The 20,153-nt window shown below is 38.1% G+C and overlaps 1 protein-coding gene and 1 non-coding gene across 2 annotated transcripts in view; both read right to left on the bottom strand.

Moving 5' to 3' along the window:
• The window catches only part of CCDC148 (coiled-coil domain containing 148), a 324,753-nt gene that overhangs the window by 206,854 nt on the left and 97,746 nt on the right, over positions 1-20,153 (bottom strand). Inside the window, exons 4-7 of the mRNA XM_055120683.1 lie at positions 6,273-6,355; positions 5,622-5,773; positions 2,058-2,153; positions 1,794-1,975 (exon numbers count right to left, since the gene is read on the bottom strand). Of these exons, the coding sequence (XP_054976658.1) occupies positions 1,794-1,975; positions 2,058-2,153; positions 5,622-5,773; positions 6,273-6,355 (513 nt within the window). The remainder of the gene's footprint in view (positions 1-1,793; positions 1,976-2,057; positions 2,154-5,621; positions 5,774-6,272; positions 6,356-20,153) is intronic.
• LOC129400276 (U1 spliceosomal RNA) lies at positions 19,423-19,587 on the bottom strand. The gene has a single exon (XR_008627578.1). It is a non-coding gene; the product is annotated as a U1 spliceosomal RNA (small nuclear RNA).

Raw genomic sequence — 20,153 nt, forward strand, 5'->3', positions numbered from 1 at the left:
ATTATGGGGCAACTTGAAGCAAAGCTAAGTGAAGTGAGCCAGAAAGAAAAAGTAAAGTACCAAGTGATCTCAATTATATGTGGCATATAAAGAAACAAAGCAAAGATTTAGACAGCCCTCAATAAAAACGAAACCAGAACTATGGCCAATAGAATTGTTATCTGAGGATTTCAAGGTGGCAGAGAGGGAGGGCCAGGAACTTTGGGATAATTAATGGCGGAATGGTCTTGGTGTAGCTGTGGGGCATGATGCAAGTGTTAAATAACAACATAGATACTATGATAAAGATATCAATTAATAAGGTTTCTCATTAAATAAAGTATCTTTAACAAAGTTTGAGATGGGGAGGGAAAAAGTAGGTTTATTTTACAATTAGATTCTCAAATGAAGTACATGGTTGAACTAACATTCTATTGTGACTGAGCTTCAATGAAAGTATAATCAATCAACTCATGTAAATTATATATTATTAATTTTTATTTTTAGCTATGTTGAAAGGTGGGAGAAAGAGAGGGAGGCATAAAATCAGAGCAGGAAGGAACTCTTAGGAGGCCAAAAAGTATTTATATTTAAGAAACTTCTGACCCTTCCCAGGGAGATGGAGGGAAGCAGCTAATGCAAGAGTCAGAGGTGAGCTAGGATTAGAAGTGAGAACAATAGGAACTGTATCTGAAGAGTTTTGGTCAAGAAGAAGAAAAAGCAAAGAATGCCGTGTGGTAGAATTTGAGGTTTTTGTTGTTTTTCACTTCTTAACAGTAATGATTTTCATATAGAGTTTCATTCACAGTCAATTCATCAAGAAATGCAAGAAATACAAATATTTCTCATATTTATTTTCTTCCCTTCCAAAGGAAGAACATTTTACTTTTAAAATACTGTAAATATGTTTTCAATCATTTTCCTTTCTTTTAATATATGTATTCTTTAAAGAGAATTTTAAAGTAATATAACATAAAAATCACGTTTTCTGACAAAATGTTCACCAGAAATTTCATGTAGAGAACACTGTAGAAGGTAGACTATTGATCTGATCCACGGTAATGCCTATGGTTTGTTCATTAAGTGAATTTTATTTTATTTTTTTTATTTTTATATTTTTTTAATTTTTTATTGAGTCACCATGTGGAAAGTTACAAAGTTTTCAGGTTTAAATCTCAATGAATTTTAATATAGAATTTACAGTAATGAAGATGAACCTATCAAAACTGAGTTTTACATTTCAAAACATGTCCCTTGTTCAGCAGAGGACTGTTATTCTCAGTATGTGTATTAAAACATATATTTTCTTTAAAAATGATGTATTTTTAAAAATGTACAATAATACTTTTGTGTTCCCCATAAGACAAAATTACAGCAGATTAAAGGTGACATAATTTCATAAGTATGTATGTTTTCTACTGTAATCAGAAAATCCAAATTTTAAAACCATGTCTTGCTTTTGCAGTAAAGACCTCATTAGGTTTCAGTCTTATGAAAGTCTTTAAAATCATTATTTTAAATGTCTAGATTGATTGTTGAATGGAGCAGGGGAAACCCTCTCCATTTAACAATCAATCTAGACATTTATTAACTAAGTATATTCTAATTGCTTGGTAATTTTAAGAACAGTAAGTCACAAGCTTAGTAACCTCCTACAGAAACAAAAGTGTAAAGAATCGACTTAAAGAGCTTGTGGCTGGGTGTGTAGTTCATTCGCATTCAGCGGGGTAAACTATGTGTCTTGCGTGGGTTCAAAACCTAGCAACACACACAAACACACATACACACACACTTTATATTCTTACTTTTTTTACCTGTATATGTCTTCTAACTGCAGATCAAAATCTTGAAGTCTTTTTTGGTATTTCTCTGTAAAGTTACAGAACTCATTGAGGATTGAAGATTTCAGATCAGGGTATGGGCATTCCAAACTTTCTAATTCGAGGGGCAGTTCACTGAGCAGACTGTTTCTTTCTTCTGAAGATTGATCCAGTATCTGAAAAAAAAATCTGTGGTTGTTTATTCACACAAGTGACATTCTGATAAGTAAGTTACTATCTGCATCACATCACACTTACTTTCATAGACCAGTCAGAAAGATCATTCTCTATTTTCTGTTGTTTTAAGTTAAGTCTTTCAAAGACAGCTCTCAATTGCTCCTTCACAGAGTCAACCTACAAAATGTTTCAAATAAATAGTAAGTAAATTATTGTGCTTATTGATATGTAAAGGCATAGAATTATATCCAAAATCCAGTAAGCAAAAAATCAGATAAGAGCAAATTCTCTGACAAAGATGGAGAATCTTGAACACGTTGGTGTTGGTGACTTAGGGAGGTAAAAGTGTGACCCAAAACTATAACTCCCATGCTCGTGAGATCTCGGGATGGGGGCGGTACCAGCGCTACTTTCCGCCGAGATGTGACCCGGGTGGCCACACGTGTGCGACCTCTCCGTTGCTGTATGACCATGATCCCGGAGGCCAGCTGAACTACTTTTGGTACCAGCAGCTTCTTGCAGAAATGTCTCTAGACTGTGAACTAAGCCATGGCCCCATGCTGCCCCAGGAGGGAAAGGTTTTTCTCTCTCTGCTTTTCCTTTCGAGGGGGGAAAGGCATGGAAACTGCCATATTATAAGGACCACTAAAGAGAGGTAAAAGCTTGCAATGATGCAATTTCTGGCAGGAATTTCCCTGGACTTAGGGATTCTATACTAAAATACAGAAATCCAAAACCTCATATCTCTTCATTCTCAGCAATGGAAAACAAATTATCAAATGCTTCCTTTTAAGTGGGTCTAATTTTGGGGGGCAAACTCCAAACAGTAATTGCAAGGATTTTGTGGAAATATTGAATGTATCCAAAGTAAAGAGAAAGTATAGTGAAAATTGTCAGCTACACAGGCGGGGGGTTGGGGGTGGAAGGGGAGGTATACTGGGGTTTTTGGTGGTGGAATATGTGCAGTAGTGAAGGGATGGGTGTTCGACCATTGTATAACTGAGACTTAAGCCTGAATGCTTTGTAACTTTCCACATGGTGATTCAATAAAAAATTAAAAATTAAAAAAAAAATCTAGCTCCGCCTAGATGAGATCCGGAGCAGCCGCTCACGACATGGCCACTCTGCTCCTTAAAGTCTATGATCCGGGAGGTCTACTGACCCATTTTGGCCCACCGCGGCTTCTTATAAAAATGCATCTAGACTGTGAACTGAGCTACAACCCCATGCCGCCCAGGGAGGAGGAAGGATTTTTCTCTCTCGACGCTTTCTTTCTGTGGGGGAGATAGCAACCGTGGCAGTGGCAGCAGCAACGCCCACGTGGTGTCTGCCATCTTCTAGAACTCCCAACCCAGAGTTATGAGCTTGCAATGATGTGGCACGCAAGAGATCATGGGATGGGGGTGTTACCGGCATGCTCTTCGCCCAGATGAGATCCGGAGCAGCCGTGCACGACACAGCCTCTCTGCTCCTTAAAGACGACTATGATCTAGGAGGTCTACTAACCCACTTTGGCACCCCGCAGCTTCTGATAGGAATGCATCTAGACTGTGAACTGAGCTAAAATAACAGAAATCATGGCCAGGCGAGCTCATATAATCTTCATTCTCAGCAAAGGAAAATAAATTATCAAATGATGTCCTTTCAGCAGGTTTGATTGTGGGGGGAAATTCCAAATAATAATAGTGAGTTCTCTGTCTAAATATTGAATGTATTCAAAGTATAGAGAGAATAAAGTGAAGATCATTAGCCACTCATGTCGGGGGTGGGTGTGGGAGGGGGGTATATTGGGGTTCTTGGTGGTGGAACATGTGCACTGGTGAAGCGATGGATGTTTGATCATTATATGACTGAGACTTGTACCTGAAAGTTTTGTAACTTTTGTCACAGTGATTCAATAAAATAAAAATTTAAAAAAACAGTATAACTGTCATATAGTGGGGGTGGTGGATGGGGAGGGAAAAAGACAGACGGAGAAGGCAGATCATAGGTATTTCAGTGGCAGGGATATGCAATAATTTTGTATATCAATACCATATACTTAAATACTGTTATAAACCTATTGCCTAAACTATAACAAAAAAAAAGAATTTTTAAAAAAATAATGCAAAATTCATCAATTCCTCAATTCATATTTGTCATAAATATTATTAAGAATCTTAAAAAAAGACAAAGTCCTTTGGAGGGACTCTAGAAGAGATTTTGAGAGATACCACAGTCCACAAGGATTATCAGAAAATAAACCCAATGTGCATTTGACTGAGGAAGTGGGGTTATAGGCACTTTGGACCAACACTTGGATTTTGATTTTAGCGGGGCAGAGTTTAAGGGATTGTCTCTGCTTCAATCCCCCTTCCTTCATTTGTATCCTTATCTCTAATCCCCAGCATGACCACATTTTAACACGTCATTTTGTTTTTGTTTTAGACAATGTCCCACACCAACCCCTTTCTTTATTGTTGTTGTTCTTGTTATTGCATCAATCAAGAGTCACGCACACACACAAACACACTCACTCATTCACACACACACACCTGACTGTGGTGCTTGCACATTTATTGGTTGTAATGATAAGAGGTCACATTCTCTTAATTGTGGTGTTTACATGTATGCCTCCCAAGGGATCACATATGTGTAGTTGCAGTGCTGACAAGGGTTGTACCTTTAGCTGCAGTGTTCACCTATACCTGACTGCAGTGTAGCCAGAAATCATGTATGGCACCAGACATCACAAACGGCAGAGTTATCTGGATTATTCTCAGCTGATACAGCTTCACAAGAAATTAAACTCATGGTTTAAGCATGCAAAGCAGGCTCTCTACAACATTGAGCTGTCACTGGACCCTTAATGGCTTTTAAATCATTATTATTTATGAAATGATAACACTAAGGAATATCTGAAAATTCAAATGAGAAAAATCATCTAAAACCTTATTTCTCATGCAATGATTATGGCGTTTGTCTGGAAAGGTATTCTATAAACTCATAAAAATAGATATCAGGAGGAGGTAAGTCAAGCAAAAACAGGAAGAAGATCATGAACAGTATGACAAAGTCTGAGAAGAAAGGGGAAGAATCAGGTAGGGATGAGGCAGAAGAAGAGAAAGGGGTCCTTCGACATTCATATAGGGGGAGGACTGGGGGTTATGAGTCAGCAAGAGCCCTGATATTCCCCAGGGGATAACTCTATCGCCCTGTGCTGGAGGCAGGATCTTAGTATGCACCAGGAAGAAGGATCAGAATAAAATAAGGAAATCAGTATGACAGAAATGAGTGTATTTAGGCAGATAGAGGGATATGAGTAAGATAATTGAGTAGAGGGGTTGGAGAGATAGTTCAACAGCTGAGTGTATGATTTCTATGTGGAAAGCTCAGGGTACAATCCCTGGCACCATATGGTTCACCAACTGCCTCTAGGAACATCGTCTAAGCACAGAGCTTGGAGTAGTCCCCAGCATGGCCAGGTGGGGTGCAAAAGCCAAATAGAGAGCAAGAAAATATTAAGTGGCAGAATTTGCTGTACCTTTTAATACACAAGACATATGGAGATGGGGAGATAGACACATTTGTTCTTTATATAACACTATTTCATTGGTACAAAAATTAATTTTATGCAAAACAAAAATTATATTAAATAATACTGACCTCTTTCAGTATTGCCACTGAGTTAAACTCACTATGTGAGTGTGAATCCTCTACAATGTGATGCTTTCTATATTTTAGGTCTTCTCTCAATTGCTGAATAGGATTTATCACATTTTCAAGATAGGTGTGCCATTGTTCTGATAACTCTTGTTCTTTGGCAAAAAAAAAAATCAAGGCAATACATTGTTTTTTTGTTTTTTTCATTAACAGGTGAGTAGACTACAGATTACTTTTTAAATTTCTTTAGAAAGACAAACAACAGTTAATATTAAATGAACAAAAGTCCACTTTCTTTAAAAAGTTTTTTAACTTATTTTTGAGTAGCTCACCTTCATCTCAAAAACATAACTCCACCTTTAATCTACTTAAAAGAAACTCACCAAACTCACCAAAACTCAGTGACCGATGCAATAGTATATTGGGTTGGGTACTTGCCTTGCACACTTTTGGATTTGACCCCCAGCACCCCACAAAATCCCCAGAACCCACCAACATTTACCTTGCACACATACAACTTGGGTTTAATCCCTGACATACCATGTGGTTTCCCAGGCACCACCAGGTCTAATTCTTGAGTGCAAAGCCAAGGTAACCCCTAAGCATAGCCAGGTGTGGCCCTAAGCCCCGTCAAATTTTTTTTTTAAACCTCACCGAAGTTCAGAAGATCAGAAAGACATTCATTTCCAATATTTTCTTCATTTAGAAAGGATTTGATTTCAAGTTCCAGTTTACACCTGAAATAGACATGGATGAGTTGAATAAATTCTTTTATAAAGATATGTTTCTAAAAATGACTAATAGTCAAAATAATCAACCTGCTGTGGTTCCATGTACCTGTTCACTTATTCAGGAGTGAATACACTAAAGTTACAAGATGATGGGGTATTTACCAGACACTGGGATGTCTAAGCCAACACCACAAGCAGAAATAAATGTAAATAGAGCAAACACTTGGCACACCTTGGCACTGCTTCACATGGAGGCAGCTTAGAGCAATGTAATTAAAGGTAATTAAAAACAATTACCCTTAGCTGCTCAGAAGATCTGTGTTTCAGAAATATTCCCAAGGTAGCAAGAGAGAGAATGGGCTAGGATAAGAGGTGAGTAATGAAAATTCAAGATGAAGAGGAGAAGCCTAACAAGGAAGATATTTTAAAAGATAAGGGATGACAAGTTCCTTTGGCATTAGAAAAACTTACAGACATGCAAAAGAAAGAAACATGACCTCTGACTCAGACCAAACCAACATGAATGAATTAATACCTGAAGCCTTAGGCTAAAAAATCAACACCCAAAAGTTCATGTCTTTCCTGTACACAAATAATGAAAGAGAAGAAAGAGAGATTAAGAAAACAATCCCGTTCACGATAATGCCTCAGAAAATCAGGTACCCCGGAATCAGCATAACTAAAGAAGTAAAGAACCTATACAAAGATTACAAAACATTACTTCAGGAAATAAAAGAGGACACTAGGGAATAGAGACACATCCCCTGCTCATGGATAGGGAGGATTAACATTATCAAAATGGCAACACTCCCCAAAACACTATACAGATTTAATGTGGTCCCTATAAGGATACCCATTCTTTGAAGAATATCAAAGAAATAGACAAAACACTCCTGAAATTCATATGTAACAATAAACCCCTGTGAATAGCTAAAGTAATCCTTGGGGGAAAATGATGGGTGGCATTACCTTCCCTAGCTTCAAACTGTATTACAAAGCAGTAGTAATTAAAACAGCATGGTATTGAACTAGAAAAGAACCACAGACCAATGGAACAGAGTTGAATATACTGTCACAGACTCTCAAATATATGATCACTTAATTTTTGATAAAGGAGCAAGAAATGTGAAGTGGAACACGGAAAGCCTCTTCAACAAGTGATACTAGGAAAACTGGACAGCTACCTGCAATAAGATGAACTTTGACCTCTGTCTACCACCAGGCACAAACGTTAGATCAAAGTGGATTAAAGACCTGAACCTATAAGGTACATGGAGGAAAATGTAAGCAGAACTCTCGATGACATTGAAGCTAAAAGCATCTTTAAGGATGAAACACCACTAACCAAGCAAGTGGAAACAAATATAAACAAATGGGATTACATCAAACTAAGAAGCTTCTGCACCTCTAAAGAAACAGTGACCAAAATACAGAGAGAGCCCATGAAATGGGAAAGAATATTTACCCAATAGCCACCTGATGAGGGGTTAATATCCAGGATATATAAGACACTAGTAGAATTGTACAAGAATAAAAACCTCCAACCCCTCAAAAACTGGGGAGAAGAAATGTACAGAAGCTCCCTCAAAAAAGAAATACAAATGGCCAAAAAGCACAAAATAAAATACTCCACATGGCTAATCATCAGGGAGATGCAAATCAAAACAACAATGAAATATCATCCCATACCACAGAGACTGGCACATATCAAAAAGAACAAGAACAACCAGTAAGTGGAGCAGATGTGGGGAGAAAGGGACTCTCATTGTTGGTAAAAATGCCAATTGAACTAGTCCAGTCTTTTTGGAAAACGATATGGGCATTCCTTCAAAGAGTAGAAATTGAGCTTCTGTATGACCTCGCAATACCACCTCTGGGAATATATCCCAAGGGTGCAAAAAAACCCAAAAAACAGTGGAAATGACATTTGTACCTGTATGTTCATTGCAGCACTGTTCACAATAGCCAGAATCTGGAAACAACCCAAGTGCCTGAGAACAGACAACTGGTTAAAGAAACTTTGGTACATCTACACAGTGTAATACTATGCAGCTGTTAGGAAAGATGAAGTCATGAAATTTTCTTATAAGTGGATGGTCATGGTGAGTATCATGCTAAGTGAAATGAGTCAGAGAGAGATTGACATGAAATGACTGCACTCATTTGTGGTATATAAAATACAAGACTGACACCCACGGACAGTAAACACAAGGGCCAAGAATATTGATCCATGGTGGGAAGCCTGCCTCATGAACTGGGGAAGAAGACAGCTGGAATAGAGAAGGCATCACTAAGTCAATGATGGTTGGAGGTATCATTCAGGATAGAAGATGTGTGCTGAAAGTAGATAAAGGACCAAACGTGATAGCCTCACAATATATGTATTGCAAACCACAGTACCCCCAAAGTAGAGAGAGAGTATGGACGAAACTGTCTGCCATAGAGGCAGGGGGAGGGTTGAGATGGGGGGGGTAATACTGGGGACATTGGTGGTAGAAAATAGAAAAAGTGCACTGGGGGGTAATACTGGGGACCTTGGTGGTAGAAAATAGAAAATGTGCACTGGTGGAGGGATGGGTGTTCGATCATTGTATGACTGAAACTCAAACATGAATGCCTTGTAACTATCTCGTGGTGATTCAAAAAATTATTTTGATTAATAAAAAATAATGAAAACTGCAATTAATAATGTATTTTAAGGAGGCTGGAGTGATAGCACAGCCGGTAGGGAGTTTGCCTTGCATGCAGACGACCTAGGTTCGATTCCTAGCATCCTACAGGGTCCCCTGAGCACCGCCAGGAGTAATTCCAGTCCTCAGTGAGCTATTAAAAAGTCCTGAAGCCTTAAAATGAATAGATTAAACATAAACAGCAAGCCTCTCATAATCAGTCTTAGCAATATCTTTGTGAACTAGTGTCCAACGGCAAGGGAAACAAATCATATATCAACTCATAGCTTCTTTCTGCTGAGCAAAAGAAACTGTAATAAAAATTAAAATAAAAAATAAAATGAAAGAATGTATCTATAGATCATACATTTCACAAGGGGTTAATATTCAAAGTATATAAAGAACTCTTACAACGGGGGGCTGGAGTGATAGCACAGCGGGTAGGGCGTTTGCCTTGCACGCGGCCGACCCGGGTTCGATTCCCAGCATCCCATATGGTCCCCTGAGCACCGCCAGGGGTAATTCCTGAGTGCAGAGCCAGGAGTGACCCTTGTGCATCGCCAGGTGTGACCCAAAAAGCAAAAAAAAAAAAAAAAAAAAAAAAAAAAAAAAAGAACTCTTACAACTCAATAACATTTAAAAATGGGTGAAAATCTGAAGACATGCAGATGACTAACACAAGCACTTGTAAAAAGAAGTTCATCAGCACCTATTGTTAGGGAAATGCAAATCAAAACCTCAAATTAGCCTCATGCCTCTAAAAATGTCCATTATCAAAAAGACAAGAAGAAACAAGTGTTGGTGAGAATATGAAGAAACTAGAACCTTATACACTGCTACCGGGAATATAAACAAACAAGTGCAACCCTGTAATGTAAAGATCCGTCTATTATGACAAATTAATAAGACTAAGAAAAACCATATGATCAAGAACTTCTATTTTTATCTGTTGAAGAATAAAAAACCATGAATTTTAAAAGATATACAGATCCATTTCTTTACTGCAGTAGTTGTACAATAATTGAAGAGAGGGAAAGGTCCTAAGTATCTATAAACAAATGAATGGGTAAAATATACATGGCAGGTCTAGGAAAACATGCCATGCATGTTCCAACCCAGGCTCTGCTGGTGTGGCCCCAGTAGTTTCTAGCACTGCAGGACTCAAGTGATATTCATCCTTAGACCCTAACGCTAAACCACTATCCAGTTGTGATTGAATTTGGCCCTGGGATACTGACCATAATTTGGGAGAACCTCCTCAAAAACTAAGAATAAGTAGAATCGATAGATAGCTAGATGACTATTCCAATATAGAAAATATTGAAATCTTGCCATTTGCACAAAAATATATGGAACTTAAGGACATTATGTGAGTGAAAAATCAAAGACAAAAGTAATGTATGATTTCATTTAGAACTAGAAGATAAAGAAACAAAGTAATCATACAAATATGAAAAACTCTTACATTATTAGTGAACCAACTTAATGGTAAGCCAAGAGAAAACAGACTGTGATGTGAATTGGGTGAAGACTGTCAACAGTACAATGTGGGAATCATAATGAAATAAGTATAGATGTTGAAGTACAATGTTGTACACATGAAGTTAATATATTACAAATCAGTAGTATTTCAATAATATTTTTCCTCAGAGAGATGATACAGTTAAGTAGGGAAATAGATTGAAAGTATATTTTTTAAAAACTAAAAAAGTAACAATCTAATAATATTTTTAGTTATTTAAATATAATCTCTCTTTCTTTTTTTGTTTTTGGGCCAAATCCAGTGAAATCAGGGCTTACTCCTGGCTCTTTGTCACTAAGGGATGTTTGTGAACCATATGTGCTCAGGGAACTATATATGGTGCTGGTGCAAGGTGAGTGTTTTCACCTCTGTACTCTCTCTGGCCCCTAAGAATTTTTAGAGTAAAACCATAACAAGCTGTAAATGGACATACAAAAATATCGAAGTCTATCCTTGAGCTTGTCACTAAGTTAAATTATTTTTTAATTTTTTTTTTGCTTTTTTGGGGTCACAACCGGCAATGCACCGGGGTCACTCCTGGCTCTGCACTCAGGAACCACCCCTGGCGGTGCTCAGGGAACCATATGGGATGCTGGGAATCAAACCTGGGTCGGCTGCGTGCAAGACAAACGCCCTACCCGCTCTGCTATCGCTCCAGCCCCTATTTTTTAAAGTTTTTAATTGTGATTACCTAAACACAACATAAAGAATTGCACTTATTAAACAATGAAAAACAGCAACAGCTTACTTTAATGTAACGATTACTTTTATCTTTCTGTGTAAGTTTCTAGCCCTTGTCTATACTCAGGTATATTTTAAATAGTTATAGTGATGGCACATTTAACATTTCTATTAGAGTTTTGAAATAATATTTTAAGATATATATGAACGGGGGCTAGAGCGATAGTACAGCAGGGAGGGCATTTGCCCTGCATGTGTTCAACCCAGGTTCGATTCCCAGCATCCCATATGGTCCCTTGAGCACTGCTAGGAGTAATTCCTGAGTGCAGAGCCAGGAGAAACCCCTGTGCATCACCGGATGTGACCCAAAAAGAAAATATATACATATATATGAACAGTTTTCATAAAACTACTTAAATGCATAACTTACTATTTGATGAAAATGACACTACCTTCTTAAACAATTTACTTTTCTGGATGTATGTTTATAAAGAGGCATGCTATTGTACATGACACTTTACACCTATTCTTTTTCAATATGTAATTTTTAGCAGAATATTTTTAAGATTACATTTTTAAACTATCATACTAAATATGGGTACTATTAGTAGTGTTTAAGTTTTTTTAAAAAATTTATTTGTTTAACTAAAAAGGTAACACTTAAAAATGATCTACCTCAGCTCTCTGATATTTTCAGCACTCAGGAAGCAACATAGAAACATATAAGTTACTAGGAGAAGTAGCTTTATTCATGTAGAAGACTGACCTGTTACTTTGAATGCAATCATTCTAAATCAGCATTGTGCTGGAATCCTAGATTAACCTTAACTCATGAAATAATCACACTATCTTCTGATGGTTCTGATGGTACAGTAAAATCCAGCAACATTTTTTTTGGGGGGAGCACACTCAATTGTGCTCAGGGGGTGCTCAGGGAACATTTCAAGTGTTGGATTCAAACCATTATTATGGCCACAGACTCATGCAAGACAACTGATTAAAAAAAAAAAGAAAAGAAAAAAATTTAAAAGACAAGTGCCTTCTGTTTACAATAGCCACAATCTGGAAAAAAACGGAGTGCCCAAAAACAATGACTGGTTAAAGAAACTTTGGTACATCTACACAATGGAATACTATGCAGCTGTTAGAAAGCATGAAGTCATGAAATTTGCATATAAGTGGATCAATATGGAAAGTATCATGTTGAGTGAAATGAGTCAGAAAGAAAGAGACAGACATAGAAAGATCGCACTCATATGTGGAATATGTAGCAGAGAGATACGAGCTAGTAATGATGCAACTTCTGGCAGAAATTTCTCTAGACTTAGTTACTAAAATACTTAAATACAGAAATCCAAAACCTCATGGCTGCTATTGTGGCCACATGACCTCATATCTCTTCATTCTCAGCAATGGAAAACAAATTATCAAATGCTTCCTTTCCATCAGGTCTGACTTTGAGGGGTGGAAACTCCAAACAATAATAGTGAGGTTTTTTTTTGTTGAAATTTTGAATGTAATAAAAATAAAGAGAAAGTGAAGTGAAATTTATCAACTACACAGGCAGGGTGGGGGGTTGGAGGGTAAGGGGGTAGGGGGACGTTTACTGTGGTTCTTGGTGGTGGAATATGTGCACTGGTGAAGGGATGGGTGTTTGAGCATTGTGTAACTGAGACTTAAGACTGAAAGCTTTAGGGTGTTTGAGCATTGTATAACTGAGACTTTAACCTGAAAGCTTTGTAACTTTCCACATGGTGAATCAATAAAAGAATTAAAAATAAAAAAAAAAGACTGAAAGCTTTAGGACCATCTGCGCCTAAAGGCTTTGATTCCAGAGACCTAACACATTTGGGCATCCAGCACAGCTTCTTACAGCAATGCACTGGGACTGTGAGCTGGGCTAAAACTCCGTGCTGCCCGGGGATGGATCTTTCCTCCCCACCCTGTCTTCCTGCACGGAAAATGGCAGTGGCAGCAAATCCACATGGCAGGAGCCATTTTCTAAGACTCCGAACCCAGAGGTATACGGTTTTTACACTTGGGGCTCCTAAGGAATCATGGGAAGTGGGTGTAACCGGCACGCCCTCGGCCCAGATAAATTCGGAGCTGCTGAGAGTGAAACAGACCCTCTGTGCCTAAAGATTTTGATTCCAGAGACCTAACACATTTGGACATCCAGTGCAGCTTCTTACAGCAATGCACTGGGACTATGAGCTGGGCTAAGCAATTTCTGGCAGAATTTTCCCTGGACTTTATACAGAAATCCAAAACCGCACAGACGCTACTGCACCCGCACGACTTAATATCTATAATTGTCAGCAATGTGAAATGGTTCCTTTTTAACAGGTCTGACTTGAGGGGGGAAACTCCAAATAATAACAGTGAGTTTTTGTTAAAATATTGAAGGTTATTAAAGTAGCAGCCATTTCTCTGGACTGTGAACTAAGCAACAGGCCCACGCCGGCCGAGAAGAGGAAATATCCCTCTTTCCCGGTTGTTTCCCATTTTTAGGGAGAAATGTGGCATGGCATCCACCATACTATGAGGCACGGGAAGGGGGATGAGGGGGGAAAAAAAAGGAAAAAGGTAAAAAAAAAAAAGGAGTTATGTACTTGGGCAGTGGGGCTACATATCTCTTCATTCTCAGCAATGGAAAAGTAATTATCAAATGCTTCCTTGGTAGTAGGGCTGTTTTTCTTGGGGGGAAACTCCAACAACAATAGAGAGTTTTGTGTTGAAATATGGAACGTAATCAAGGTAAAGAGAAAATGAAGTGAAATTCATCAGTTATACAGTTGGGAGTGAGGGGGCGGGGGCGGGGGGTATACTGGGGTTTTTGGTGGTGGAATATGGGCACTGGTGAAGGGATGGATGTTTGAATATTGTATAACTGAGACATAAGCCTGAGAACTTTGTAACTTTCCACATGGTGATTCAATAAAAATTTTTTAAAAAATATAAATAAATAAAAGACTGAAAGCTTTGTAACTTTCCACATGGTGATTCAATAAAAATAAATTAATTAATTAGAAATAAATAAATAAATAAATAAGACAAGTGCCTTAATCTCTATTTTACTCTCTGACAAAAAGGCTTTTTTTTAAAAGCCATCGAGAACAAAAAAGAATACATTAATTTGTGAATAAAGGCCAGCAATTTCCACACCATGATCTGTAAAACAGTATTATTAATGAGATTGGGAGAAATATGGTGAACTAAACAAAATCAAATTGCTAAATACATGATTTCTTAGAGACATTATTAAGCTAAAGTACAATGATATTCCCCACCCAAGGAATGAAATATATTTTCCTAATTTAGAGAGACCATAGCATTCATTACTTTCCCTAAAGTTTCTTGGAAAATATTTGTTTGTAAAATATATTATATGAAATAAGGATAAAGGTTATAGTGGCCACAATAGCATTAAGCATGGTAATTCTGGAGAATAGAATCCTGTCCTACTGATCAGGGACATACTAAAGGTGGTATTGGGTGTTCAGAAACTTCCTATTCAGCATCACGGATCATCTCCTTCACATCTGAAGAGTAGACAAAATGCAAGGCAACTTTCTACATTCAGCTTTTCCCCATTGAAGAACCTCCTAATGTTATTTGTCTTTCTTCCAGGCCATGGGGCAGTATAGTACTACAAAATCTCCTGGCTTTTAATGTGGCCATTTATCTAGCTAATATATCCATTATGCTTCCTGGATATATCCCATTGACATTCACAATCCACAGATTCTTAAGTCTGGTTAAAGGTCTATTGAGCCCTACTGAGTCTACTTTCAGTATAGGTCCTATACTCATTCTGCCAATATTCAAGTTTTTGAACACTGACCACAAAAAAACTATCCAGATTTTACAGCCTCCTAGGGTAATTAATTTGAGCAGAACAAGTAAAACAAGGGTGCAGGAGAGTTGTGGAGTCAAAAGTCATTTAAACAAACACTAAGCTAAGGGACATGGATCATGAAAGGCAGAGCAGTGTGTTTAAATTCATTAAATGAAACCAGGAGACATGAGATCCACAGAAAATAAAGGGGGTCACTTACTGATAACTAAGGTTTTCTGCTCCCCACTGGGAAAGAACCCAGATGCCTAGATAGCATAATACCTTATATTCAGCCATTTGACCCACTTCTCACATTTAAATGAGTCTGGTTCCAAGTGAATCCCAGAGGCTTGAGAAAGAAACTTCAAAATTCTTGGGTAAGAAATGAACTTCAGGAGCTGGACTCAGAATTCTCTGAAGCCCTGGGTCACACAGTATGAACAGCAGTTTCAATTCCACCTTAAAAGTGGCATTTCCTGTACATTGGTAAAGGGACAGGTATTGGAACAACATATGACTAAAATCCAATTGTGAACAATTTTGTACCTGTGTATCTTATTGTGATTCAATTATAAAATAAATTTTTAATTGTTTAAAAGAGACAGTTCCAAATAACACCTAATTGTTAAAATCCCAAGAGAACTTCTGAATATAGGAAATATTTTTAAAACAGTGCATTTAAACAGGAAGTGTTGGATATCATTGGTTTGTCCTTTCCCCCTTGCCACTAGGAGCTTAGGTTTATCAGTCACACCCATCAAAGTGCTCCCGAGTCACTCCCATTCCTTTGTTTATCTGTAACCATTTCTATCAGTTTATCTGCTCTTCCCTTAATCAAACTCTGCTAATTGGTAAGGTCAGAACTTCCTAGGACACTGAATATTATAACATTGCCTTTCTCTCCTCTTTATGCCTTTTGAATAATTTACTTTAAAGCTATGTCTTTTTTGTATAGACACAAGAAGACAATATTATGTTTTTATAACTTAAGACTTAATTGGCCTCGAATATTATTCCCTTCTGGCATCTGCTTTCTCCACTTAAGCCTCAGTTGCCCTCAGTTCCTAGCACCCCGAAGTAGGGTCCCCGACGTGGGATGGGAAGGATCCAGGGCAAGCGGTGAGTTATGTGCTACCCTGGCATCGAGATGGGCCTGGCCAAAGTGCCTAATTCTTAACTATAAGTTAAGAGCTTGATCATAGACATATGCTGTCATGATCCAATAGTAATTATGAGACTGGGACCCTACCAGGGATAGGAAAGACTGATCTGGCCTGAGCACTGTAGTCTGAGATTAAGATGGCCCCAGGAGAGCAATTCTATAAGCTTTAATGCATCTCTTATTGTGTCCATACAAAATGATTAATATTATGAATTCTTATATGTTTGCTGGCTGAGGAGAAGAGAAACACATCCATGGGACTCTGCCCTTGGGTGGATCCTCCTGCTGAAAGAGAATTAAGTCCTAGGAGAAGCATCCCCTGAGGGAAAAGAACCTTACCCTATTGCTGACCACACCTATGTGTATGCCCCAACTCCCTCATGCTGTGGAGATTTAACTAGGCTGTAAGAGTGGGTTGGGGGCCAGATCCACGGAGCCAGATCCACGGGGGCCAGATCCACGGGGGCCAGATCCACAGATCGAGAGAGAGACCGAGAGCCGGGAGAGAGGCAGAGAGAGAGAGAAGTAGGATGGGGGAGAAAGAAGCAGGAGGAGAATCAGAGGAGAATGGAGATGGACATGAAATAAACCGATCGAGCAACCAGTTTGGCCTTCTTCCTTCCTTCGCCTGCCTCGCCGCCTGCGCGCCCTTTCTTTTTATTTTTGTGTCTTACACAAGGAAGAGTTAATATATGTTTCTAACACAGATTTGCTTATAGGAACAATATACCTTGATAGCAAAAAAAACGATAGCAAAAAAAAAGTATGATATATAAGTAGACCCACCAGCAGAGGTAGCACAAAAGACAACACATCAGCTTTACATGCAGAAGGCTGAGGTTCAATTCCCAGCACTGCATGATCCCCCAAGCACTGTATGTGTCCAAAAATAAATGAATAAATAATAAGTCTACCAAACTATATTACTCAAGAATTCTGAAAATAAAAATTGAAATACTTGCCAGTTCACTGACATAAAGTTGACTGGCATTAACTTCCTCCTTAACCTACATGCCAGCGATTTTGAAACAAGAAAAGTAATGAAGGTTTTTACAGACTATAGTTTGAGGGGCTGGAGAGATAGTAAAGCAGTTAGGATACTTGCTTTTCATAAGACCACTCTGAGTTCAAGCCCTGGTATCTCATTATGGTCCCTTGAGAACGCCAAGGAAAAAATCCTGAGTGCAGAGACAAGAGGGAAACCCTGAGCATCATAGAGTGTAATCCCAAAACCAAAATGAATAAAGACTATTGTTTGAAAAGGCATGTTTAAAATAAACATACTTTTATAAATTTACATTGAATTATTACATTTTATAAGTTTGAACATAAATTATAGCTATATTCTGATATTTTAAGTGTCTAATTTTCTTAGTAAGGTTTCAAAGAATTAATGTCTGAAAAATAATTTTTTTCCAGCAAGTCTACACCAATTAGATCTCAGTTGATGTAAATGGAGATTAAAAAATCAATCTTGGGCCAGAGACAAGTACAATGGAAAGGGCTCTTGGCCTTGCATGAGGCTGATCCATGTTCAATCCCCAGCTGTTCCTCTGGTTCCCCAAGCCTACAAGAAGTGATCTCTGAAAGAAGAGTCAGGATTAAGCCCCTGAGCACTGCCAAAAACCAAAAGGAAAAATCCAAGGTCATGGAGAACAGGCATTGCTGAAATCAAGTGATTCATCACCACCCTCAAAAAAACTAGCTAATTTATCATCTACAAACCAGCTGATTTATGATCTGCAAATAACTTTAATTTTCTGAACCTCACAATTTTCGTTTGTAAAATGAAGATAGCAGATATATACTCTGTAGAGTAGTTATAAGGATTACATTAATAAAGTATACAAAGTACATAACAAACGTTCTGGCACATACTAATTTATCCAATGAAAATAGGACTATCACCATAATAGGACCTTTCTTCTGTACACTGAGACTCTCAAATGAAACTTTTATGGTAATACATAAGAATATCATACTTCTTACCATTTATTAAAAGGGAATGCTAATTTTTAAAGCTGAGAAAGACTAATAGAACTTTAAGTTTTGAGTTTCTGGTGACTCCTTAATTCTTCACGATCTATGACTTCACTAAAATTTATTTTTCTATTATTAGTGGGTGGAAAGGGACCTCAAGAAAGTGGTAAAGCAATATTGACACTCTGGGCTACCGCTGCTGAGATGTGACCCCGGGGGCCACATGTGTGGCCCCTCCGCAGCTGCATGAGCGTGAATCCAGACCCAGCTGAACCAAATTCAACATGGGCAGCTACTTGCATAATATCTCCAGCCTGAGAACCAAGCCGCGACCCCATGCCCGCCCAGGAGGGGAAAGGTATTTCTCTCTCTCGCCTGCCCCTTCCCGGGGATGAAGGGCATGGGGACGCCATATTATGACGACCACAGATGGGGTTTACAAGCTTGCAATGATCCAATATCCGGAAGAAATCTCCCTGGACTTAGTTGTTAAAGTACAGAAATCCAAAACCACGTGGCTGTTACCGCAGCCGCGCAACCTTATTTCCCTTCACAACAGGTCTGACTCTAGTGGGGTGCTCCTAACAATAATGGTGAGGATTGTGTTGAAATATTGAATGTAACCAAAGTAAATAGAAAGTAAAGTGAAATTTATCAGTTACAAGGGGGGGGTGCGGGGGTGGGCGGGATGGGAGGCGTAACTGTGGTGGTTTTTTTTTTTTCGGTGGTGGGATATGGGCACTGGTGAAGGGATGGTTGTTTCAGCATTGTATGACTAAGACTTAAGCCTGAAAGCATTGTAATTTTCCACATGGTGATTCAATAAAATAAAATTTAAAAAAAATTAAAAAATATATATTTACTCAAAAAAAATATTGACACTCTGGTGGTAGCTAATGTGGATGTGATGTAGCAATACTGTATGCCTAAAACACTAATATTAACAGTATTATAAATCATTGCACCTAAAATTAAAATTTTTAATGAAAATTTAAGATAAAGGCATTTCCAATTTGACTTAGAATATGACCATGAAAACTCTTTTGGTATAAAATATGTTTTAAACACTTTAAAAAGCATATTGTATAATGTCACCATAATTAAGATAAGTATATGTGTCTCAAATGGAAAGAAAACACATAATTTCTCTTTGCTTGAACTTGGCAAAGAAATTTATTTTACAAGTATTACACTTAAGGTCTATTTATTTATTTATTTAATTTAAGGGGAGTATGTATGCAGTCCTACACTACCACAAACTATGTGGTTGAGTTTTCCACATTTGGGGAAATTGCAGAGATCAGCACACAGAGAGTGCAATGGATAAGCCTAAGCCCTGGAAAAACCAACTCTGTGACCATGGTACCTCCCTTGCTGGATAAGTATAAGATGCACTTTAGGACTAGTTGTTCAACTTTAGTTCAACTTGAAGTGATTTCTGGAATTAATAAGAAAAGGCAGAATAAGAAAAGGGCTGGAGCAATAGCACAGTGGGTAGGGCGCTTGCCTTGCACATGGCCGACCTGGGTTCAATTCCCAGCATCTCATATGGTCCCCTGAGCACCGGCAGGAGTAATTCTTGAGTGCAGAGGCAGGATTAACCCCTGTGCAGTGCCGGGTGTTACCCAAAAAGCAAAAAGAAAAGACAAAAAAAAAAAAAAACAAAGAAAAAGCAGAACTTCAAGTAGGGTAAATTAGTGATGATACAGCTATAGAAATCACTAAACATTGATACTTTAATCTATTTGTGCATTTATATGCTTTTTTGTTTATTTTTGGGGATCCTCCCCAGTTTTAGGATTATATCAACATGATTATACCAGATGAGGCTTAGGAGGGAATGTGGTAGCAGAGGCAAAATCTTTGGATCTGTGCATTTGGCTATTCATCCATTTACTTATTTTCTTTGTTTTAGGGACCACACCTGGCAGTGCTCAAAGCTTACTCCTGAC

The sequence above is a fragment of the Sorex araneus genome, chromosome X (genome assembly GCF_027595985.1).
Source record: "Sorex araneus isolate mSorAra2 chromosome X, mSorAra2.pri, whole genome shotgun sequence".
Lineage (NCBI taxonomy): Eukaryota > Metazoa > Chordata > Mammalia > Eulipotyphla > Soricidae > Sorex > Sorex araneus.